The sequence below is a fragment of the Entelurus aequoreus genome, linkage group LG12 (assembly GCF_033978785.1).
Source record: "Entelurus aequoreus isolate RoL-2023_Sb linkage group LG12, RoL_Eaeq_v1.1, whole genome shotgun sequence".
NCBI lineage: Eukaryota > Metazoa > Chordata > Actinopteri > Syngnathiformes > Syngnathidae > Entelurus > Entelurus aequoreus.
The window spans coordinates 61,517,071-61,543,444 of record NC_084742.1 but is presented as its reverse complement, the minus strand read 5'-3'; the positions used below and the strand labels follow the sequence as shown (position 1 = coordinate 61,543,444).

Genomic DNA, 26,374 nt, shown 5'->3' with positions numbered 1-26,374 from the left:
CAAAAAAACCCCACCATAATCAACATTCTTACTATTGCTCCTATCCATCCATTTTCTACCGCTTGTCCCTTTCGGGGTCGCTGGAGCCTATCTCAAAAATAAATTCAAACTCCTTATTAGACAAATAAAAAACACCATAATCAACATTCTTACTATTGCTCCTATCCATCCATTTTCTACCGCTTGTCCTTTTCGGGTCGCAAGGGGTGCTGGAGCCTATCTCAAAAATTAATTTTAACTCCTTATTAGACAAATAAAAAACACCATAATCAACATTCTTACTATTGCTCCTATCCATCCATTTTCTACCGCTTGTCCTTTTCGGGTCGCAGGGGGTGCTGGAGCCTATCTCAAAAATAAATTTTAACTCCTTATTAGACAAATAAAAAACACCATAATCAACATTCTTACTATTGCTCCTATCCATCCATTTTCTACCGCTTGTCCTTTTCGGGTCGCAAGGGGTGCTGGAGCCTATCTCAAAAATAAATTTTAACTCCTTATTAGACAAAAAAAACCCCACCATAATCAACATTCTTACTATTGCTCCTATCCATCCATTTTCTACCGCTTGTCCTTTTCGGGGTCGCAAGGGGTGCTGGAGCCTATCTCAAAAATTAATTTTAACTCCTTATTAGACAAATAAAAAACACCATAATCAACATTCTTACTATTGCTCCTATCCATCCATTTTCTACCGCTTGTCCTTTTCGGTGTCGCAAGGGGTGCTGGAGCCTATCTCAAAAATAAATTTTAACTCCTTATTAGACAAAAAAAACCCCACCATAATCAACATTCTTACTATTGCTCCTATCCATCCATTTTCTACCGCTTGTCCTTTTCGGGGTCGCAAGGGGTGCTGGAGCCTATCTCAAAAATTAATTTTAACTCCTTATTAGACAAATAAAAAACACCATAATCAACATTCTTACTATTGCTCCTATCCATCCATTTTCTACCGCTTGTCCTTTTCGGTGTCGCAAGGGGTGCTGGAGCCTATCTCAAAAATACATTTTAACTATTACACAAAAAAAAAACACCATAATCAACATTCTTACTATTGCCTCTATCCACCCATCCATCCATTTTCTTCCGTTTGTCCCTTTTGTAGTCGCTGGAGCCTACCTCAAAAATAAATTCAAACTCCTTATTAGAGAAAGAAAAAAAACACCATAATCAACATTCTTACTATTGCTCCTATATCCACCCATCCATTTTCTACCGCTTGTCCCTATTTCAAAAATAAATTCAAACTCCTTATTAGACAAATAAAAAACACCATAATCAACATTCTTTTTCTACTGCTTGTCCCTTTCGGGGTCGCTGGAGCCTATCTCAAAAATAAATTCAAACTCCTTATTAGAGAAAGAAAAAAAAACACCATAATCAACATTCTTACTATTGCCCCTATACATCCATTTTCTACCGCTTGTCCTTTTCTGGGTCACAAGGGGTGCTGGAGCCTATCTCAAAAATAAATTTTAACTCCTTATTAGACAAAGAAAAAACACCATAATCAACATTCTTACTATTGCCCCTATCCATCCTTTTTCTACCGCTTGTCCTTTTCAGGGTCGCTGGAGCCTATCTCAAAAATAAATTCAAACTCAGACAAATAAAAAAACACCATCAACATTCTTATTATTGCTCATATCCATCCATTTTCTACCGCTTGTCCCTATCTCAAAAATAAATTCAAACTCATTAGCCAAAGAAAAAACACCATAATCAACATTCTTACTATTGCTCTTATCCATCCATTTCCTACCGCTTGTCCTTTTCGGGGTCGCTGGAGACTATCTCAAAAATAGACAGTTAAAAGTTGAATGACATAATAATTAATAAGAATAAAAAAAGAACCGCGGCTAGCCTAACAAGCTAGCAGCTACAAGCACGTTGTCATTAAAAAAAAAAAAAAAAAAAAAAGGTTGACAATTATTTAAAACCTGCACACTCGGGAACTTCTTTGTCTCTCGTCGGGCTTCGGTGCCGCCTCGTTCAGGGCTCACTCGAAGGTCCGAACTCGCCCCGAAGGTCCAGATCGGTGCGCGCGTCCAGTCATCGACGGTGTCTTCTTAATTTGACCTCATTGTTTATTCACGGTGTGGAGAGGGCTTCGTGGTTTTACTCCGGCTGTGTTGGCTGCGTGTCGCAACATGCTGCGGCGAGCAGAACCCACGCCAGAAGCACAACAGCAGTACTGTATTTCCAGGAACTTTCCAGGAACATGGTCACGTGGTTCGAGAGAGGACGCGCACATGCCCGAGCGAGGACAGAAAAAAAATATTTAAAATTAAAAAAAAAACATAGTACGGATTTCATTATTAGTCATTCCATTAATTCCACGTTTAAATACATTATATATACATCACACTATTTACTTCTTAGTTGTTGTTTTTTACTAAAATGTACAATAGAGGTTGACCATCATAGACATCTTATACGTAGACGCAGCATTGGCTGCTGTGACGCGAGAAATTGGGCCGCCATCTTGAAGTGGTCTTGAAGCAGCCTAAACTGACAGTTGACAGGTAGAAAACAAAGATGGTAGGGGTGTGGGGAAAAAAATCGATTAGAGTTCGAATCGCGATTCTCACGTTATGCGATTCAGAATAGATTCTCATTTTTCAAAAATAGATTGTATTTTTTTATTAACTAATTTTTCTTCATTTTTTTAAATGTATTTATTTATTTTATTAATCAATCCAACAAAACAATACCATAACAATGCAATCCAATTCCAAAACCAAACCCAGCAACACTCAGAACTGCAATAAACAGAGCAATTGAGAGGAGACACAAACACGACACAGAACAAACCAAAAGTAGTGAAACAAAAATGAATATTATCAACAACAGTATCGATATTAGTTACAATTTCAACATAGCAGTGATTAAAAATCCCTCATTGACATTATCATTAGACATTTATAAAAAAAAATAAAAAGAATAGTGTCACAATGCCTTACACTTGCATCGCATCTCATAAGCTTGACAACACAGTGTCCAATATTTTCACAGATAGTCATAATTTTGGTTCATTTAATAGTTAAAACAAATTTACATTATTGCAATCATTTGATAAAACATTGTCCTTTACAATTATAAAAGCTTTTTACAAAAAGCTACTACTCTGCTTGCATGTCAGCAGACTGGGGTAGATCCTGCTGAAATCCTATGTATTGAAGGACTAGAGAATCCTTTTGAATAGGGAAAACATCGTTTTTGAATCGAGAATCGCGTTTAATCGAAAAAAAATAGATTTTGAATCGAATCGTGACCTCAAGAATCGATATTTAATGATAAATGGGTTATACTTGTATAGGGCTTTTCTTCTTTCAGGTACTCAAAGCACTTTGACAGTATTTCCAGATTCACCCATTCACACACGCATTCACACACTGATGGCAGGAGCAGCCATGCAAGACGCTAACCAGCAGCCATCAGGAGCAAGGGTGAAGTGTCTTGCCCAAGGACACAACGGACGTGACTAGGATGGTAGAAGGTGGGGATTGAACCCCAGTAACCAGCAACCCTCCGATTGCTGGCACGGCCACTCTACCAACTTCGCCACGCCGCCCCTAATCAAATCGTGGGACACCCAAAGATTCGCAGCCCTATGGGCTGGTGTTCAGCGTTTTCCTGCTCAAATGAGCGAAATGTTGAAAATAGGAATCGGGGGATTACTTTTCACAAGTAAGATTTAACATTAACGTATTATTGGTAGTATTTTGTGAAAAGAATATTAGCACAGAGTTGAGAAGGAGCAAAGGTCCATTTCTCTGATGATGCAATTGTTGACTGAAGTGTTGATATCAACCAAACCTAACCCCCCCTCCTTATCCCACACCCCGGATTGTAAATAATTCAATGTATATACTCTGATGATTATCTTGTGTGATGACTATATTATGATGATATATATATCTGCATCATGAATCAATTTAAGTGGACCCAGACTTAAACAAGTTGAAAAACCTCTTCGGGTGTTACAATTTAGTGGTCAATTGTACGGAATACATACTTCACTGTGCAATCTACTAATGAAAGCCACAATCAATCAATCAATCTTCAATAGTACTGAAATCGTAGCCGCTAGCAAACAAGAGTATGACCATAATAGAATTGCTTGTCAATTGAATTAATTAAATTGAAAAATGTCATACTTGAATACAGAATTCGGTTTTATTCTGAATCCAGTGAAACAGATTGGTGGTTTTAGCTGATATAAAGACTTTCAGGTGTTTATATATGTTTATGTTTAAGTATTTGGCAGACGCTTTTATCCAAAGCGACATACATAAAAAATACATATAAAACAATCACTGTAAACATTATCATTTAAGGGAAGAATGTAATACAAAATATCAATACAAAGTGTCAAGACAGAATAAACTCTCTGCTGCTGCAGCAACAGAGATACAGTCTATAGGTCCCTAAGATATCTAATGTATTCATACATTGTTTATGTAGGACACACGCATGTATATATAACCTAATCATATTTTTTCTTGAACTTAATAGCTGACAGTTTTTTCCGCCCTTCTCTGGGATTATATTCCCAGTTTTGATCTCGGACGTCTGGTCGCTTATAGAATATAAGAATATTCTATTAATGTTAAGCAAACTATGAATAATAAAACACGCCAAAACATGTGTCCTTTATCATAGCTACACGCATGACAAAAAAAGCGCGTGAAATTCAAGTGGTATTCAGTGAGGTAAGATGAATTAAATGCGCTGACAGTTCATTGCTCCTGCCAAATGAATTGCACTGAGTGGAGCGGATCACCACTCCAAGATGGCGGCCCCGCGTCTCGTCAGCGCCAGTAGCGCTCGGTGCTGCGTCTACTTATAAGACGTCTATGTAGAACAGTCTGCCCGGAAGTAGTAGTAGAAGAAGAAAACCCGGAAAAAAAATAGGCGGGCGAGCGGGTACTTTGATTGTCTGGATACTTTAAACCTTTTCCTTCTCATATTGGTAAGAATCTAATAATTACTTTGTATAGTTTTATTTTTGGACTAACCTAACGCTAGATTAATGCCACACTCATTTCCACCACTTTTTTTTTTTTACATTGATATCGAGCATTGAGTAGCCGCCTAACGATAACGTTTCAAAAAACATTTTAGTTACAATCGTTTTCAATGCGTGTAAAATGTGAAATGACATCGTGTTAAGGAATGTAACGTTTGTTTTATGTTGTTTCATGTTTCTTCAATTTACTGTTGCGTTGCAGCGTCACCTGGTGGTCGTGCTGCGCACTGATGGAGCCAACTGAGAGCAGGTACGCTCACCTGATGAAGCCCATCAGGGAGCTCACAGACAACTGGGACGTCGACGTGGCGTCCGAGTTAAACGACTACTTGGAGGAGGTGACTTTTGTGCGGTCTGAAAAGGCGCCGTGCCTGTTTTCACGGGTGTTGTGTTGCAGTTGGACGAGATGTGCATCACGTTTGACGGGAAGACCCGCCTGAACTTTGCCGAGGCGGCGCTGCTCATCCAAGGTTCAGCCTCCATCTACAGCAAGAAGGTCAGCGCAGTAGTGTGAATCTTCTGGAACGTGTCGAGATAAAATACGTCTTTCTAGGTGGAGCTGCTGTACAGTCTGGTTTACCAAACTTTGGAGTACATCAGCGACAGGAACAAGAAGTGAGCGGCTCCGGTACCGACGCTCACCTTTGACCTTTTCCTTTAACTTGTTCTCGCCTGACAGACGACGCAAGCAAGCTGAAGCGTGCGGGGAAGCCGACTCCGGGGCCGAAGCCTTTGAAGACGAGGTGAGAAACAAAGTGGATGCTTTAGTTTTTGCTCCGGCCCTCATTGACTTGGGACCATTGCGCAATGACGTGCGTCTCAAAGTCACCAGCCTCGGTGTCACTATAGACCGTGATTTTAAAATTAGACAAATAAGTCAATGCCGTTTTAAAATAGTCTTTTTATCACCTTCAAAGTAACACCGTTTTTATCTTTTAACTAGAGATGCCGATAAATGCTTTAAAATGTAATACCAGAAATTACCGGTATCGGTTTCAAAAAGTAAAATTTATGACTTTAAAACGCCGCTGTATGGAGGGGTATACGGACGTAGGGAGAAGTACAGAGCAGTTGCGTCTCCCAGTCATACTTGCCAACCCTCCCAGGAGACGCCTGAATTTCAGGGCCCCTCCCGAAAATCTCCCGGGGCAACTATTCTCCCGATTTCCACCCAGACAACAATATTGGGGGCGTGCCTTTAAAAAGGCACTGCCTTTGCGTGTCAGCCCAATCACATAATATCTACGGCTTTTCACACACACACACACGTGAATGCAATGCATACTTGGTCAAAAGCCATACAGGTCACACTGAGGGTGGCCGTATAAACAACTTTAACACTGTTACAAATATGCGCCACACTGTGAAGCCACACCAAACAAGAATGACAAACACATTTCGGGAGAACATCCGCACCGTAACACAACAGAACAAATACCCAGAACCCCTTGCAGCACTAACTCTTCCGGGACGCTACAATAGACTTAGACTTCCTTTTTATTGTCATTCAAATTTGAACTTTACAGCACAGATAAGAACAACATTTCGTTACATAAGCTCATGATAGTGCAGGATAAAAAAGCAATAAGGTGCAACCTAGAGGGGTCCTAGAGGGGTAACCCACCCCCCCCCCCCCCCCCCCCTAGAGGGGGGGGTTACCCACATATGCGGTCCTCTCCAAGGTTTCTCATAGTCATTCACCGACGTCCCACTGGGGTGAGTTTTCCCTTGCCCGTATGTGGGCTCTGTACCGAGGATGTCGTTGTGGCTTGTACAGCCCTTTGAGACACTTGTGATTTAGGGCTATATAAATAAACATTGATTGATTGATTGATTGATATATAAATAAATAAATATATATACATATATATAAAATAAATAGATTACTGTACAGATAAATGTATTGCACTTTTCCACATGCGTCCACGTTTATGGATGCATGTTGTATTGTCTTTTTTATTCCAGCGAGTTAATCCATTTTGGGGGGAGTTGAGGCGATAATTTAATTATGATGCGTTCAAGAGTTTTACGGCTTGAGGGAAGAAGCTGTTACAGAACCTGGAGGTTCTGCTTCGGAGGCTGCGGGAGTCCAATATACACCCCCGCAGTGTTTCCCATAAACTGCCAAAATACCTGTGGCGGTGGGGGCGTGGCTACCATGACATCATCGATTAATTTGCATAATTTACTACAATGATATGATCTTCTCTAAAAAGGCTCAAAAAAATGTATACTTACTAATTAATAACAGTTTTGTTTTAAACATCCATCCATCCATTTTACAATATAATTACAAGACTATGTACATATTTATATACAGACTTGAACAATAAGTTATTCACTGAAATATATTTATTAATTGTGGTTCTTACAAAAAAAGATATCTTATAAAAACTAAAATGTCTCTTAAAGCTCTGCCCCTTTAATTAGTGCATACTAAACAATTTAACTTTAGCCTACTACTACAACCATATTATTTACCAGCAACATAAAGTGAAACAGAGGCAGAGGTGTCCTGCCACAGTCAGTAACAAATAAACAGAAAACAGTAGTGGTCAAATAGAAATAAGGCAACAAGAGAAGTATCCTACACTTCTCTTTTGTAAAGTAAATCTGAACAGCCAATATGGGCATCTACATCAATTATATCGGGTTTTTTTCAACCTTTTTTGAGCCAAGGCACATTTTTCGCGTTGGAAAAATCCGGAGGCACACCGCCAGGAGAAATCATTAAAAAACGAAACTCAGTTGACAGTAAAAAGTCGTTGTCGCAATTGTTGGCTATGACTTTAAACCATAACCAACCATGAATCACTATAGCTCTTGTCTCAAAGTAGGTGTACTGTCACCACCTGTCACATCACACCGTGACTTATTTGGACTTTTTTTTCTGTTTTCCTGTGTGTAGTGGTTTAGTTTTTGTCTTGCACTCCTATTTTAATGGATTTTTGTCTTTTTTTGGTATTTTCCTGTAGCAGTTTCATGTCTTCCTTTGAGCGATATTTCCCGCATCTACTTTGTTTTAGCAGTCAAGAATATTTCAGTTGTTTTCATCCTTCTTTGTGGGGACATTGTTGATTGTCAAACCTAAACCCCCCGCCCCCCTCCATATCCCACACCCCGGATTGTAAATAATGTAAATAATTCCATGTATATACTCTGATGATTATCTTGTGTAATGACTGTATTATGATGATAGTATATATCTGATAGAATATACCTGTATCATGAATCAATTTAAGTGGACCCCGACTTAAACAAGTTGAAAAACTTATTCGGGTGTTACCATTTAGTGGTCAATTGTACGGAATATGTACTTCACTGTGCAATCTACTAATAAAAGTTTCAATCAATCAATTCAATCAATCAATGTTCGGATGTACATTGTGGACGCCATCTTTGCTCCACAGTAAGTCTTTGCTGTCGTCCAGCATTCTGTTTTTGTTTACTTTGTAGCCAGTTCAGTTTTAGTCTCGTTCTGCGTAGCCTTCCCTAAGCTTCAATGCCTTTTCTTAGGGGCACTCACCCTTTGTTTATGTTTGGTTTAAGCATTTGACACCTTTTTACCTGCACACTGCCTCCCGCTGTTTCCGACATCTACAAAGCAATTAACTACCGGCTGCCACCTACTGATATGGAAGAGTATTACACGGTTACTCTGCCGAGCTCTAGACAGCACCGACACTCAACAACACATCATTTGCAGACTATAATTACTGGTTTGCAAAAAATATTTTTAACCCAAATAGGTGAAATTAGATAATCTCCCACGGCACACCAGACTGTATCTCACGGCACACTAGAGTGCCGCGGCACAGTGGTTGAAAAACACTGAACTATATGATTTGCCTGATTAGCTGGACAGGAAAAAATATATATATATATTTTTTATTTTTTATTTGTTGCGTACGTAATTCTTTCGTGGCGGGCCGCCACAAATAAATGAATGTGTGGGAAACCCTACTCAACCCCCCCCCCAAACTCCCTCATGCTCTCTCAGGGAGAGCATGTCCCAAATTCCAAGCTGCTGTTTTGAGGCATGTTAAAAAAAAATAATGCACTTTGTGACTTCAATTAAATAATGCAAGGGCCATGTTGGCATTTTTTTCCATAACTTGAGTTGACTTATTTTGGAAAACCTTGTTACAATGTTTAATGCATCCAGCGGGGCATCACAACAAAATTAGGCATAATAATGTGTTAATTACACGACTGTATATAATCGGTAGATATCGGAATCGGTAATCAAGAGTTGGACAATATCGGATATCAACAAAAAAGCCATTATTGGACAGCTCTACTTTTAACCTTTTTGAACAAGTCGTGCATGCTTTTATTTCAAGTGGCCTGGACTACTGCAATGCACTTTATGCTGGCATTAGTCGAGAACGCGGCAGCACAACTTTTAACAGGGGCCAGGAAACGCCAGCATATAACCCCAATTCTTCAGACTTTGCACTGGCTCCCTGTTCATTTTAGAATTGATTTAGAAATTTTGCCGTTTGGTTTTTAAGCTTTGCGTGGACTGCCGCCTCATATCTCAGACCTCATCCAAATTGACACTCCTGCGCGCACTCTGAGGTCCGAGAGCCAGCTCCAGCTCGTGGTGCCCAAGACGAGACTTAAAAACCATGGGGAGATAGGGGCTTCGCTGTGGTCGGCCCTAAGCTCTGGAAAATTCTGCCCCTCCATGTTCCAACTGCTCCCACAGTGGAGTGTTTTAAGTCTTGTCTTAAGACCCACTTTTATTCTCTGGCTTTTAACACTACGTGAGTTGTGTGGTCCTCTGTTTTTAAATGTGCATTTCTATTTTAGTTTTACCCTTTAAAATCGTTTTTAATCATATTTACTTTTATATAAATTGATTTTGTTTTTGTTCAGTCATTGGTGGAGCCAATAATAGTATTTGAATCTTGTTTAATATTTTTGTGCAGCACTTTGGAAAGTAACTATGTGAGTTGTGTGGTCCTGTTTTTAAATGTGTATTTCTATTAGTTTTACCCTTTAAAATCGTTTTTAATCATATTTACTTTTATATAAATTGATTTTGTTTTTGTTCAGTCATTGGTGGAGCCAAGAATAGTATTTGAATCTTGTTTGTTTGTGCAGCACTTTGGAAAGTAACACTACGTGAGTTGTGTGGTCCTGTTTTTAAATGTGCATTTCTATTTTAGTTTTACCCTGTAAAATCGTTTTTAATCATATTTACTTTTATATAAATTGATTTTGTTTTTGTTCAGTCATTGGTGGAGCCAATAATAGTATTTGAATCTTTTTTAATATTTTTGTGCAGCACTTTGGAAAGTAACACTGTGAGTTGTGTGGTCCTGTTTTTAAATGTGTATTTCTATTAGTTTTACCCTTTAAAATCGTTTTTAATCATATTTACTTTTATATAAATTGATTTTGTTTTTGTTCAGTCATTGGTGGAGCCAAGAATACTATTTGAATCTTGTTTATGTTTGTGCAGCACTTTGGAAAGTAACACTACGTGAGTTGTGTGGTCCTGTTTTTAAATGTGCATTTCTATTTTAGTTTTACCCTGTAAAATCGTTTTTAATCATATTTACTTTTATATAAATTGATTTTGTTTTTGTTCAGTCATTGGTGGAGCCAAGAATAGTATTTGAATCTTGTTTGTTTGTGCAGCACTTTGGAAAGTAACACTACGTGAGTTGTGTGGTCCTGTTTTTAAATGTGTATTTCTATTAGTTTTACCCTTTAAAATCGTTTTTAATCATATTTACTTTTATATAAATTGATTTTGTTCAGTCATTGGTGGAGCCAAGAATAGTATTTGAATCTTGTTTAATATGTTTGTGCAGCACTTTGGAAAGTAACACTACGTGAGTTGTGTGGTCCTCTGTTTTTAAGTGTGTATTTCTATTGTTTTACCCTTTAAAACAGTTTCATCATATCTACTTTTACATTGGTTTTATATAAATTTATTTTGTTTTTGTTCAGTCATTGGTGGAGCCAAGAATAGTATTTGAATCTTGTTTTTAATATTTTTGTGCAGCACTGTGGAAAGTAACTACGTGAGTTGTGTGGTCCTCTGTTTTTAAATGTGTATTTCTATTGTTTAGTTTTACCCTTTAAAATTGTTTTGAAATCATATTTACTTTTATATTGGTTTTATATAAATTTATTGGTGGAACTAAGAATAGTATTTGAATCTTGTTTAATATTTTTGTGCAGCACTTTGGAAACTTTTGTTGTTTAAATGTGCTGTATAAATAAAGTGGATTTGATTGCTTCTGCCATACTCCTTGACGTGTGCAGTTCTCGCCTCTGGACATCGACATGACGAACAACGTGGACAAGAACGACTGCGGCGCGGTGAGACCTTGCAAGCGACAGCAGCGACCTTCGCGCCGCTCACACAGACTTCCTTTTCCTCTTGTCAGCTGGTGAAAGTGACACCTCTTCCTCCGGAGTCCCTGATTGCTCTTGATAGTTCCCACAAGCACAAGCTGCCCCTCATCAGGTGGGTGTGGTCTTCCGCCCATGCAACACCGCATGTGACCTGCAGGTGACAGCTGTCTTTTTGTGCGTCAGCGTGAAAGGTGACGTCCTGTGCAGCCAGAAGGACTTCTGGATAAATCGGTTCTTCCCTGGACTGCAGGACATGATCCTCCTCACCCAGTGCCCTATATCTAGCAGGCCTCTCTCAGACCAGGACCTGCAGCCTCCTGGTACACGCACACATTTTCTCGCTTTCTAGCACAGCTTCCTCCATAAGCTCGTTTTTTGCAGTGTCAGGGGGCGCAGATATGACGGACGCAGCCGAGGAGAGCTTCCTTCCCGTGAATGATGTGATGGAGCAGGACGCAGAGGAGCATGTGGAGAGGCAGCAGGTTTGCGAGGACATTTTCCAAGTGTGGGAGTTTTAAAAAAAAAAAAAAAAAGGTCCATAGTGTGAATTTTGTGACGTTCAGGCGCAGAGCGAAGGCCGCGTGCTTCGACAACGGCAGCAGGTCGTCGACGAGGAGGCGGAACTTCCTGCCGTACGCTGACCCAACACTTGCCCGTGCATCAGTTTGAAGAAGACGGTCCGTGCTCATTGTATGCTCATCGTTTCAGGTCACCGCGTGGACGCTTCACGACCCATACGCCGAGCTCGATAAAGTGGGCGAGAAAACCTTCAAGCTTGGTAGGCTTGGTCCCGTGATGAGATGTCTACTTAGGGTTGCACAATTAATCGAATGTAATCACGATTTTGGCCGCGACAATAAAACAGGCGATGCAGCAGCTCATCGGCTCAGCAGGTCCATAGTTGCAGTAGTTACCGCTCTGATTAAGGCGTGGTGTTACTAGAAATAGTTTTTCCGTGTTAGCTCTGTCACTATGCAGGTTACAGCATGTAATTAGAGTATTCAGTAGGGATGTCCGATAATATCGGACTGCCGATATTATCGGCCGATAAATGCTTTAAAAAAAATGTAATATCGGAAATTATCGGTATGTGTTTCAAAAAGTTACATTTATGACTTTTTAAAAACGCAGCTGTGTACACGGACGTAGGGAGAAGTACAGAGCGCCAATAATCCTTAAAAGGCACTGCCTTTGCGTGCCAGCCCAGTCACATAATATCTACAGCATTTCACACAAAGTGAATGCCTAGCATACTTGGTCAACAGCTATACAGGTCACACTGAGGGTGACCGTATAAACAACTTTAACACGGTTACAAATATGCACCACACTGTGAACCCACACCAAACAAGAATGACAAAACACATTTCGGGAGAACATCCACACCGTAACACAACATAAACAGAACAAATACCCAGAACCCCTTGCAGCATTAACTCTTCCGGGACGCTACAATATACACCCACCCACCCCCACCTCCTCATGCTCTCTCAGGGAGAGCATGTCCCAAATTCCAAGCTGCTGTTTTGAGGCATGTTAAAAAAATAATGCACTTTGTGACTTCAATAATAAATATGGTAGTGCCATGTTGGCTTTTTTTTTTCCATAACTTGAGTTGATTTATTTTGGAAAACCTTGTTAAATTGTTTAATGCATCCAGCGGGGCATCACAAGAAAATTAGGCATAATAATGTGTTAATTCCATGACTGTATATATCTGTATCGGTAATTCAGTGGCATGCGGTGAGGTTAATGTCTGGTGAGGCACGACTGCATCATCACAGTCAAATTTAAAAACATATGAACCTGCAGTGCAGGTGTACCTAATGTTGTGTCCCTGCGGACGTTCGCGGCTCCTGCAGCGCGAGCATTGTTGTTTTTGCACTTTTTGGCTTCTTGTTAAGTGACTTTTTTTGGGTGGATTCGGTCTTGCACGTGGAGGGTTTGGGTGTGGGCTTTGGTTGGTGTGGCCGCGGCGCTCCCGTCGGGCGGTGCATTCTGCGGCGGAGGTGCTTGGCACCAGGAGGCGGGGTTATGATACGAGCCTCACACAGTGTGTCTCCGCAGCAGATTTATGATCGCTCAGCACTAAAAATACGTTACACACATACAGTTGTTGACCAAATACACTGTACATTATATACCTCAGCTAACTAAACTATGGAAATGTATAATATAATTCATATAGCAATACGGTCTCACTGCACAGCAGGCCAGCAGTTAGCCGAGTCGCAATCAGTGGTGAGGCACAAGTGCCTCAACTGGCTGCTGATCACCGCACCGTCTCTTCTCAGTATTTGAATGGCAAATGTGAAAATAAAAATAATCTAAAACTGGTGAAGTTAAATGGAAAATAACTTTAGTATAATCACTGGATACATATAACAATTTAATTATTATTTTTTTCTTTTTCTTTTTTTTTTCTTTCCATGATGGCAGGTGAGGCCCCGCCTCCCCTGCCTCTAGTGACTGCACGCCACTGCGGTAATTAATAGTTGGACAATATCGGATATCGGCAAAAAAGCCATTATCGGACATCTCTAGTATTCAGGCAACAAAACACAGAAATCCGCGTTTTTAAACAGTTAAAATATCACTTATGCATTTTTTATTTAAATGAAATGTCCAAAAATATGATCTAAACCAGGGGTCCCCAAATTACGGCCGTGTCAGCGTCCAATATCCTGCCCGCGGGAAGTCCCAAGTTTAAAAAATATATATAATTTTGCCTAAACGCCGCACTGAATTGCAGGACAGAGAGACGATCCAGGGCGCCAAAACAAGCTCGCTAGTTAGCATAGCCATAGCTAGTTTACCTGTCGCCTGCTGGTTCACTCTTCCAGCCACAACGTTGACTGCTTTCTACTTTGCTGCTACGCTTATTTGGATGACTACAATTTGAACAGTTAGCTCCGAGGCTGGCAGTTCTAAAATAGACAGTGAGAGGGTATTTTTCTACTTGACTAATGTAAACAGAGGTCACAACACCAGAAGTATATGACCCACTTATCGAGAAAATGCCAAGAGTGTGCAAAGCGGTAATCAGAGCAAAGGGTGGCTATTTAAGAATTAGAATATAAAACATGTTTTCAGTTATTTTTATTATAAGTTTGAACTACACGCTATTTTTTTTTACAGTATGTACGAGCCACACACGAGGATAGAGAAATGACACACACACACCTTTATTCTCATGACTATCTACATTGTAGATAGTCACATCAAAACTATGAATGAACACATGTGGAGTTATGTACTTAACCAAAAAAGGTGAATTAACTGAAAACATGCTTTATATTCTAGTTTCTTCAAAATAGCCACCCTTTGCACACTCTTGGCATTCTCTCGGTGGGCTTCAAGAGGTAGTCACCTGAAATGGTTTTCACTTCACAGGTGTGCTTGAAGCTCATCCAGAGAATGGCAAGAGTGTGCAAAGCAGCAATCAGAGCAAAGGGTGGCTATTTTGAAGAAACTAGAATACAAAACATGTGTTCAGTTATTTCACCTTTTTTTGTTAAGTACATAACTCCACATGTGTTCATTAGTGATGGGTCCGGCAACACCGATGCATCGGCGCATGAGTCGAGCTCATAGAGCAAAACCCTGTGTCGGTGCGCATACCGCTTTTAGAAAGTCACGTGACCGATCATGAGCTGTTTCGGTCACGTGACCGATACGCGAACTGTGTCGAACTGACGCCTCCTCTGTGCCCTGTGAGCGGGGCTTTTCTACAGCTGGAGAAATAATAACTAAGAAGAGAAATTGTCTAAAATTTAATATGTTGGAAAAACTGGGGGGTTTTTTTAAATAAAAGTGTAAATAAAATAAATAAAACCCCAGTCCACAAGCATCCTCATTCACAACACGTTCTCTTAGATTTCCATGTTATGATACATGTTCACATTATTTATTGACTGTATCTAAAAAAGATAAAAAATATATTTTTATTTAAATGAAGATATGAAATAATCCTAAATGAGATACAATGACTTTGTTTATATTATTGTATATACTAGGTCATAAAATCAGTGTCAGTTGAGTCAGCCCATAGGTTGCCTGTAGGGCAGGGGTGTCCAAACTTTTTCCACTGAGGGCCGCATTCTGAAAAATCAAAGCAAGCGGGGGCCATTTTGATACTTTTTATTTTAAAAACCAATACAATATATGTATAACAAATATACATTCAGGCCTCCACTCAGGCTTGATCCCAGGGACCCCAAAGGGTTTTGGTCAAAAAAATATTAAAAATGTGTCATTATTCAGTATTATTATTTGTATTATTATTCAAGTTTTAAATCTCTAGATCAACATTAGGTCTATCTGTCAATATAACGCTTTAAAGATTTAAGTTGTATGCTCTTGTTGTCAAAGAAAACCCTGTTTTTTTATGGAAAAAATACAAAATATGCAATATTTTCACACAATAAAATTTTTAAGTGGAATATTTGAGATTGTATAATAATTGGAGCCTTATAAAGGTCAATAACTCATAACATTGATTTTAATTCATTATTATTTTTTGAGCAATGACACTTAAAAACAAATCACACTAAAATTATTGGGGATCCAAATAATTAGTGTTAAAAAATAAAAATACAATTTTTTACTGTTTACCTTTAAGACAATAATCTCGAGATCAACTTCAGATCTCTCCGTCAATTATACGTTTTGTTGTTGTTTATGTTTTTCGTTTGTTCGTTTTAGGCCCTTCTTCATAAAAAACAGCTCAGTTTTTTTATATGGCAAACACAAAATATGCAACATTTTCCCCCAAAATATCTCAGATGTGACGTAATTGGAGCCTTGAATAGGTCAATAATTCATAATGACATTGAAGAAAGAAACAGCCTGCATGGCAGCTTTGTGTTATTAGATTATACATTGCGACATTTTCTTGTTACATTTCACCCGTTTGCTCTTTTATACCACTTATGTTTTTAATGGTTTTCAAATCGTATTTTTAAAATGTGCCGTGGGGCCGTTAAAAAATGACCTGCGGTCCACAAATGGCCCCCGGGCCGCACTTTGGACACCCCTGCTGTAGAGATTTTTAATGTCCAGCAGATGTCAGTATTTAGTGACACAGTATCAATACAGTTTTGCAATGTGTCGAACCGCTTCATGACGCCTCATCAACCCATCACTAGTGTTCGTTCATAGTTTTGATGCCTTCAGTGACAATCTACAATGTAAATCAGGGGTCACCAACGCGGTGCCCGCGGGCACCAGGTAGCCCGTAAGGACCAGATAAGTAGCCCGCTGGCCTGTTCCAAAAATAGCTCAAATAGCAGCACTTACCAGTGAGCTGCCTTTATTTTTTAAATTGTATTTATTTACTAGCAAGCTGGTCTCGCTTTGCTCGACATTTTTAATTCTAAGAGAGACAAAACTCAAATAGAATTTGAAAATCCAAGAAAATATTTTAAAGACTTGGTCTTCACTTGTTTAAATAAATTCTTTTTTTTTTTTTCTCTGCTTCTTATAACTTTCAGAAAGACAATTTTAGAGAAAAAATACAACCTTAAAAATGATTTTAGGATTTTTAAACACATATACCTTTTTACCTTTTAAATTCCTTCCTCTTCTTTCCTGACAATTTAAATCAATGTTCAAGTAAATTAATTGTTTTTATTGTAAAGAATAATAAATACATTTTAATTTAATTCTTCATTTTAGCTTCTGTTTTTTCGACGAAGAATATTTGTGAAATATTTCTTCAAACTTATTATGATTAAAATTCAAAAAAAATATTCTGGCAAATCTAGAAAATCTGTAGAATCAAATTTAAATCTTATTTCAAAGTCTTTTGAATTTCTTTTAAAAAATTTGTTCTGGAAAATCTAGAAGAAATTAATGATTTGTCTTTGTTAGATATATAGCTTGGTCCAATTTGTTATATATTCTAACAAAGTGTAGATTGGATTTTAACCTATTTAAAACATGTCATCAAAATTGTAAAATTAATCTTAATCAGGAAAAATTACTAATGATGTTCCATAAATTCTTTTTTTAATTTTTTCAAAAAGATTCGAATTAGCTAGTTTTTCTCTTCTTTTTTTCGGTTGAATTTTGAATTTTAAAGAGTCGAAATTGAAGATAAACTATGTTTAAAAATTTTCATTTTTTTCGTGTTTTTTCCTCTTTTAAACTGTTCAATTAAGTGTAAATATCATTAATTATTAATAATAACAGAGTTAAAGGTAAATTGAGCAAATTGGCTATTTCTGGCAATTTATTTAAGTGTGTATCAAACTGGTAGCCCTTCGCATTAATCACTACCCAAGAAGTAGCTCTTGGTTTCAAAAAGGTTGGTGACCCCTGATGTAAATAGTCATGAAAATAAAGGAAACTCATTGAATGAGGTGGTGTGTCTAAACTTTTGGCCTGTACTGTACATCATTTCAATATCGATAGAAATAACGGGGATGAATATCTTCTCCATAATCGTGCAGCCCTGTCCCTACTTGTTCTTCAGGAAAGTGCTACGCCGTTCCCGACGGTCTGGAGGACGGCGGGAAGAGGAAACGAAAGCGTGCGGCTCCCCTGCAGGACTTCTGCGCTTGGTTCAAACAAAGCTGTAAGACTTCCGGAAGCGTCCGTATGTGTGTGTGTGCACGCATCATTCCCTAATAGCCTCTCGCTCTCGCAGACGATCCTGCCGATCCCAAGTTGAAGAAGGGGCCGACGTTCACCGGTAAGTGTCACTTGTTGTGTTTTCTAGCATGTTAGTCACAAATTAATGATCGAATGTCTCTTCTCTCGTTTTTAGACCTAAACTACATTTACCTCAGCAGCCTTAAAACAAAGCTTACCTCTCACAGGAGACTCAACAGGAAACAAGTCAGTGCTCGCTCTGTCTTCGCCTTAAATCCTTTCCTGACGTCACTGAGTGGGGCTAATTAGTGTGAACTGTCACGGGCTGGGGTTAATTAGTGATGTCATGGGGGCGGGGCTAATGAATGTGTGACGTCACAGGGCGTGTTCGTGTCTGACGAAGAGCTGACAAGAACGCTCCTGCAGCGGGAGGAGGCGGAGCCCGCGGATGGCATTGTTGGTGTGTGAGTGTTTCATTGAAAAACTCTAGTGTGAGTGCGTGTCTAAAATGTATCAGGTGGGTTTGAAGGTGCAGAAGACTCTGGTGAATATGATCATCTCCCCGCCGAGTTTGAGGCAGATGAAGATGGCGTGCCAGGTGCGCTCTACACGCCCCCATCTTTGTTTCCACTCTGTACTTGACATCTGAGTTTGTCTGCAGGACCCCACACAGACCAGCTGACCTACGAAGACCTCGTCAAGTTGCGCGTGGTAGGCGATGACGTCACTCGTCAGGGGGGATGAGGGAGGGCGTTGGCTCGGCGTGTTAACCAGGACGTCTTGTGTGTGTGTGTGGCGTTTAGGACCAGCTGGTGCTCTACTGTCAAGGAGGCTACACTCAGGAGACGGCGTTGTCTCGACGGATCGAAGACTGGGAGGAGAAGATCCACCCTGAGCTGGCTCGGCAGGTAGTGAGACGGGTGGGCAGGAAGTAGCTCTTACACTGCAAAAAGTCAGTGTTCAAAAACAAGGGGAAAAAAATATAAACATTAGGGGTATTTTACTTGAACTAAGCAAAATTATCTGCCAATAGAACAAGAAAATTTGGCTTGTCAAGACTTTCCAAAACAAGTAAATTTAGCTAACCTCAGTGAACCCAAAAATACCTTTAAAATAAGTATATTCTCACTAATAACAAGTGCACTTTTCTTGGTAGAAAAAACTAATATGAGACCTTTTTTCTCAATATGTTGAAAAATATTCATAAATGAAGTAAATGCTAGTGCCATTATCTTGACATAATGATATAGGATAGGATAGGATAGGTCTTTATTGTCATTGCACAAGTACAACGAAACTTTGTTTTCAGCACAAACCCGTTCAAGATTAGACAAACAAACAGTGTACAGGGTTACAGAACAGGAACGCTGATGGGTCGCCATAAGGCGCCCCGTAAAAGATGGGGGAAAAAGGTAAAACGCTGGGGAAGGATGAGTAAAAAAATACAATCTAGACTGGGCTCCTAAGGGGGCCTAGTCTGGAGTGGGAAAAAACCTCCATAGCAAAGCACATATACAACATACATCTGGAGATATCTAGCAACAGAGGGAAGGGGCGGAGTAATGGTGGTAGGCCGCAGCTCTCGGCGCTGACCATCCTTCCATCACCCCTATGGGATTTGCGTCGAGGGCGTTGGTTTGGGGGGGTGTATGTGTGGCGTATATTTTTGTGGATGCGTGTTGTTTGTATGTAAGCCTACAGTGTGTCTCTGTTCCGCGGCCTTGATTCTTGTGCAGCCGATAAGTCCAAAGTCAACAACAACAGGTGTGTGTCCATGAGAGACAAGAAGGGAGTTTGTTGTGTCTTCGTCACACTGTCCTTCGGGAGAGTCTCGAAGCCAGGGAAACAATCCAAGTTAGAATGTTTTGTATGCGAGTGAAAATGAAAATGTGCTTTTCGCTCTAAATTGTCTATGACTGGTCCTCAAAAATCCTGCGAGGCAGACAGTCCGATGTTATCCAAGTGTCCACAGTTCTTCTCACATCCTCCAATCATTCGTGGCAGCTTTGGGGTACTTTGAAGACTGCCAGCAACTTCCAATTTGTGGACAAACCAGAGCAACGCTTACTCCAATCAGCAGATGTCCTGTTGTCATAATTCCGAATAGGTAGATATCTTCACGTCCTCGACAGAAAAGGGTCGCCAGGCACGCGGCACTCCTTCTTCTCCCAAGAGTCCGTCGCGTATCCAGCAACAACCGCTTCGTCACGACAGCAGGTTCCCCCAAAACCAAGATCTTGTCAATTTCGTTGAGGCCAGTGAAATAGTTCCAATGTTTAGATTTGGAGAGCAGTGCAAAAAGAGGCAACAAGGAAGTTAAGACAAGACAAAGAAGCAAGCAGGAGAGGGAAGGGGAGCGTCCACCCTCGATGAGTGCCAGAGAGAAGATATGCACTCGGCATTACATTTCTTGCATTTTCCCATCGATAAAATTGCATCATCGCGCCAAGTGCGTGCTCTTTCAGTCAATTAGTGCGCAAGGAATATATATATATATATACTGTATATTAGGGCTGCAACAACTAATCGATTATAAAAATAGTTGGTGATTGATTTAGTCATCGATTCGTTGGATCTATGCGCATGCACAGAGGCTACTTTTTTTTATTTATAAACTGCAACATTTACAAACAGTTGAGTAACAATAATCAAAATAAGTATGGTGCCAGTATGCTGGGGGGTTTTTTTTCAATAAAATACTGGAAAGGATAGAAATGTAGTTTGTCTCTTTTATCCGATTATTAATCAATTAATCGAAGTAATAATCGACAGATTAATCGATTATCAAATTAGTTGTTAGTTGCAGCCCTAATATTAGGGGTGTGGGGAAAAATCGATTCCAATTCGAATCACGATTCTCACGTTGTGCAATTCAGAATCGATTCTCATTTTTAAAAAAATCGATTTTTTTATTTTTTTTTTATTTTAATTTTTTTTTTGATTAATCAATCCAACAAAACAATACACAGCAATACCATAACAATGCAATCCAAAACCAAACCCGACCCAACAACACTCAGAACTGCAATAAACAGAGCAATTGAGAGGAGACACAAACACGACACAGAACAAAGCAAAAGTAGTGAAACAAAAATGAATATTATCAACAACAGTATCAATATTAGTTACAATTTCAACATAGCAGTGATTAAAAATCCCTCTTTGACATTATCATTAGACATTTATTTAAAAAATAAAATAAAATGAACAATAGTGTCACAGTGGCTTACACTTGCATCGCATCTCATAAGCTTGACAACACACTGTGTCCAATATTTTCACAAAGATAAAATAAGTCATATTTTTGGTTCATTTAATAGTTAAAACAAATTTACATTATTGCAATCAGTTGATAAAACATTGTCCTTTACAATTATGAAAGCTTTTTACAAAAATATACTACTCTGCTTGCATGTCAGCAGACTGGGGTAGATCCTGCTGAAATCCTATGTATTGAATGAATAGAGAATCCTTTTGAATCGGGAAAATATTTTTTTTGAATCGAGAATCGTGTTGAATCGGAAAAAATCGATTTTGAACCCCAAGAATCGATATTGAATCGAATCGTGGGACACCGAAACATTCGCAGCCCTAATATATATATATATATATATGTATATATTTACAGCCCGACCCCCGACCAAATTTTTTTTTATTGTAATTTTGAAGAATTTATCTGAATGTGCATGAACTATTTCTGTTCAAAATTGTTAGAAATGTCACATGTTAAATGTTTGAATATTAACTGTCAGTTTACTGTACTGTGCCAACTGTACTACTATATGAGTACGTATTTTCTATTGTTTCATTGAAAATAAAACAGCAAAGTCCATTTGGCTGTCATCCGTTTTAATTATGAGACACAATTGTGTCAAAGTCATGATTTTTTATTTCATGCTTGAAATAAGAAATGATGACTTTAAAAAAGTAGTTTTATACTTGTAAATGTTGATGATACAGCTTTGCAACAGTTGATATTCTAGTTTCAAGCATGTTTTACTCAATATAGGTCATCAAATCTCAGCAACAAGCTGTAATATCTTACTGAGATCATTTAGGACCAAAACACTTAAAACAAGTAAAATACTCTAAAATAAAATATGCTTCGTGAGAAGAATTATCTTATCAGACAGAAAATAAGCAAATATCACCCTTATTTGAGATATTTCATTTTACATTTCAGTTTTTGCAGTGTACACACCTGACGCCATTTTTCCTTGTAGGAGCAGCGCCCACCATTTGACATCCATGAATACGGCGACAGGATCGTGGCGGCGCTGCACCCTGTGGGCGTGCGCCGCGCCTTCTCGTCGGTGGTGTCCGGTCTGGACAACGTGGAAGCCTGCAAGTTCCTGCTGGCATCTCTACAGCTGGTAAAGATCCTTTGACTTCCTTCATTTGACTTTATTCTTAGCATTCTTCTCAACTTTTCTTGCTTTTTTTTTTATTTTATTTTTTTAGTCTAGTTCAGTCTTTAATTGAAGGGACAATGCACAGACACATTAAGCTCAAAGACAGATATGTTCTGCACCAGATTATAGCTAAATAGCTCATTTCCATCTGCAGTCCCTGGCTACCTAAATCAAAGGGATACAAAAATCATGCAATCAAATTATGACACTAAAATCATACTATAGCATGTAATCAAATTAAGAAAAGTCATAAAAAGCCCTTTCATGGACACATACTTAATATACAATACAACCACACCTCGTTTACATCATCACACAAAGACAATACATGCTCATGTTCACATCTGTCATCATTTGTAAAAACAACCATGATTTTAACAGACACACCTCACAATTTACAACAAAAATGCTCTCATGGATAGATATAATACAGATTAAGTTGATGTGTCAAACATAATGCCCATCTTAGTGACCGTGTGAGCAGCTTTGATTGCTCCAACCAAAGCCACTTTTTAACTTCAATTGTGAATGAAGAGTAATCTGTTAGACTTTTCAAGTTTGTTGTGAGGTCGTTCCATTCCTTTATGGCTTTATATGAAAAGGCTGATTGTGGCAAAATATGTTTTACATCTGGGTACGCTACACTGCCCCCTGGTGGAGGCTCGTGTGTTTCTAGTTGTCTAGGCCAGTGGTTCTCAAATGGGGGTACGCGTACCACTGGGGGTACTTGAAGGTATGCCAAGGGGTATGTGAGATTTTTTTTAAATATTCTAAAAATAGCAACAATTCAAAAATCATTTATAAATATATTTATTGAATAATACTTCAACAAAATATGAATGTAAATTCATAAACTGAACAACAAGTTTTTAGTTATTTTTACATCTTTTTTTCCAAATAGTTAAAAAAAGACCACTGCAAATGAGCAATATTTTGCACTGTTATACAATTTAATAAATCAATAAATTAATACATTTTACTTCTTTATCTCTTTTTTTCAACCAAGAATGCTTAGCTCTGATTAGGGGGTACTTGAATTAAAAAAATGTTCACAGGGGGTTCATCACTGAAAAAAGGTTGAGAACCACTGCTCTAGGCAGATGTAAACTGGACAAAGTGCTTAAGTGGCGCTGGTGCAGTTTATCACTTATATTTCCATCAACCACTAATAATGGTTCTTGGACGCTTTTGTGTGTTTTCGTTACTTTACCTTTTTCTTTTCTGGACGTTTTGTGTTTGGCTGTGCTCAGTTGAGCAGCCGCCCCTTTGTTTACCACCTAATATTAGGGTTGTACGGTATACCGTATTTTTCGGAGTATAAGTAGCTCCGGAGTATAAGTCGCACCGGCCGAATATGCATAATAATGAAGGAAAAAAACATATCAGTCGCACTGGAGTATAAGTCACATTTTTTGGGGAAATGTATTTGATAAAAGCCAACACCAAGAATAGACATTTGAAAGGCAATTTAAAATAAATAAAAAATAGTGAACAACAGGCTGAATAAGTGTACGTTATATGAGGCATAAATAACCAACTGAGAACGTGCCTGGTATGTTAACGTAACATATTATGGTAAGAGTCATTCAAATAACTATAACATATAGAACATGCTATACGTTTACCAAACAATCTGTCACTCCTAATCGCTAAATCCCATGAAATCTTATACGTCTAGTCTCTTACGTGAATGAGCTAAATAATATTATTTGATATTTTACGCTAATGTGTTAATAATTTCACACATAAGTTGCACCTGAGTATGAGTCGCACCCCCGGCCAAACTATGAAAAAAACTGTGACTTATAGTCCGAAAAATACAGTACCTGTATTAGTATAGTACCGTGATACTAATGAATCATATTCGGTACTATACCGCCTCTAAAAAGTACCGGTGCACCTCCCCCTCACCCCCCCGTCGTCGTCACGTTGTGACATTGCTTGTTTTACGAGCAGAGGAGCATGTTCGGCAGCGCGCGCACACAGAGTACTTACAAGCAGACACAGTGTGTAGACAGAAAAGGGAGAATGGACGCATTTTGGCTTAAAAAGTAAAGATAAATGTGAAGTTATAACACTGAAACACCCTCAAGAAGGGGTGCTTTAAGACATGGCTAGCTAGCTAGCGGCTAAAGTCCATCTGCAGTCTGCGGTGTTTTAGCTACTTCTAAATCACTAATCCTCATCTCCATGACGACAAATAAAGTAAGTTTCTTACAAGTATCCACTATCACTGCAGGACGAGGAATAGCTAAACATGCTTCACTACACACCGTAGCTCACTGGCGTCACAATGTAAACAAACACCATGGGTGGATCTGACATCCACTGTAATGATACTAACTTCAGGAGCGTATCTAGTCGATACTACTATGATTACATCGATATTTTTTAGCATCACAAAATCATCTTTGTTTTTATTTATTTATATTATGTTTATAAACTCAGGAAACACTTCCCTGGACATATGAGGACTTTCAATATGACCAATGTATGATCCTGTAACTACTTGGTATCGAAATGATACCTAAATTTGTGGTATCATCCAAAACTAATGTAAAGTATCCAAACGAGAAGAATAAGTGATTATTACATTTTAACAGAAGTGTAGATCAAACATGTTAAAACAGAAAGTAAGCAGATATTAACAGTAAATAAACAAGTACACTACCGTTCAAAAGTTTGGGGTCACATTGAAATGTCCTTATTTTTGAAGGAAAAGCACTGTACTTTTCAATGAAGATAACTTTAAACTAGTCTTAACTTTAAAGAAATACACTCTATACATTGCTAATGTGGTAAATGACTATCCTAGCTGCAAATGTCTGGTTTTTGGTGCAATATCTACGGTACAAAGCTGTATAGAGGCCCATTTCCAGCAACTATCACTCCAGTGTTCTAATGGTACAATGTGTTTGCTCAGAAGGCTAATTGATGATTAGAAAACCCTTGTGCAATCATGTTCACACATCTGAAAACAGTTTAGCTCGTTACAGAAGCTACAAAACTGACCTTCCTTTGAGCAGATTGAGTTTCTGGAGCATCACATTTGTGGGGTCAATTAAACGCTCAAAATGGCCAGAAAAAGAGAACTTTCATCTGAAACTCGACAGTCTATTCTTGTTCTTAGAAATGAAGGCTATTCCACAAAATTGTTTGGGTGACCCCAAACTTTTGAACGGTAGTGTAGATTAATAATCAATTTCCTACCACTTATCCTTAATAATGTAGACAAATAATAGGTGTATAAATGACACTATATGTTACTACATATGTGAGCAGAATAATTAGGAGCCTTTGTTTGTTTACTTACTACTAAAAGACAAGTTGTCTAGTATGTTCACTATTTTATTTAAGGATTAAATTGCAATAATAAACATATGTTTCATGTACCCTAAAATTTTGTGTCAAAATAAAGCCAATATTGCCATTTTTGTGGTGCCCTTTATTTAGAAAAGTATCGAAATACATTTTGGTGCCGGTATCGGCACAACACTACTTTATACCTTCTTGTTTTCACCCTCTTTTTGTGCCCTTGTGTGCATTATCCTTTCCATCTTTTGTAACTGAGCTACTGTGTGGAACAATTTCCCTGGTGGATTATTAGTTTGTCTAACTGTGACATCACTGCTGTGACATCACCACATCCCACAGCAGCGTGGCGTCTAATCGGGTACGTTTGTTCGCACGCACGTTTCAGGCCAACGACTACACGGTGGGCGTCGACAGCGTGGAAGGCGTAGAGGAGAGCTTGGACTCGATGGGGATGACGCTGATCAGCACGCAACGAGCTAACGACAGGTTCAAAACTCTTCCTTCCACCATGACGAACACTGCCGATGATCACATGACGCATTAAAAGACCACCATAGGGCCACTTCAATGACTGTATATACAAATGGCTTCATTTATTCACTCGGTTTCATATCAGACAGAAAAAAATTAAATGTTTTGC

General features: G+C 38.8%; 2 protein-coding genes across 3 annotated transcripts in view; one reads left to right on the top strand and one right to left on the bottom strand.

Moving 5' to 3' along the window:
* Positions 1–18,348, bottom strand: part of LOC133662395 (suppressor of cytokine signaling 2-like) — a 24,115-nt gene extending 5,767 nt beyond the window's left edge. The window contains 1 exon segment of the mRNA XM_062066355.1: positions 18,226–18,348. The gene's annotated coding sequence lies outside the window, so the exon portion shown is untranslated.
* On the top strand, positions 4,886–26,374 carry LOC133662394 (condensin-2 complex subunit H2-like). 2 transcript variants are annotated; one of them, XM_062066353.1, is made up of 20 exons: positions 4,886–4,981; positions 5,241–5,376; positions 5,436–5,534; positions 5,592–5,653; positions 5,718–5,781; positions 11,321–11,377; positions 11,446–11,525; positions 11,597–11,733; positions 11,795–11,895; positions 11,977–12,045; positions 12,122–12,191; positions 17,889–17,990; positions 18,063–18,107; positions 18,183–18,253; positions 18,389–18,467; positions 18,537–18,605; positions 18,669–18,718; positions 18,811–18,915; positions 22,231–22,380; positions 26,120–26,374. In XM_062066353.1, the coding sequence occupies exons 2-20, from the start codon at positions 5,269–5,271 to the stop codon at positions 26,276–26,278; spliced, it is 1,677 nt and encodes a 558-aa protein (XP_061922337.1). In that variant the 5' UTR covers positions 4,886–4,981; positions 5,241–5,268; the 3' UTR covers positions 26,279–26,374. The 2 variants fall into 2 exon arrangements, with proteins under 2 accessions (XP_061922337.1, XP_061922336.1); XM_062066352.1 differs by having other exon boundaries at positions 18,525–18,605.

Bases quoted from the DNA above. Each gene is read 5' to 3' on its own strand.
- LOC133662394 (XM_062066352.1), top strand. From the start codon at position 5,269: ATGGAGCCAACTGAGAGCAGGTACGCTCACCTGATGAAGCCCATCAGG. The intron at 5,782-11,320 runs GTGAGAAACAAA...TGACGTGTGCAG, and splicing joins CCGAAGCCTTTGAAGACGAG to TTCTCGCCTCTGGACATCGA. The intron at 18,108-18,182 runs GTAAGTGTCACT...TCTCGTTTTTAG, and splicing joins GAAGGGGCCGACGTTCACCG to ACCTAAACTACATTTACCTC.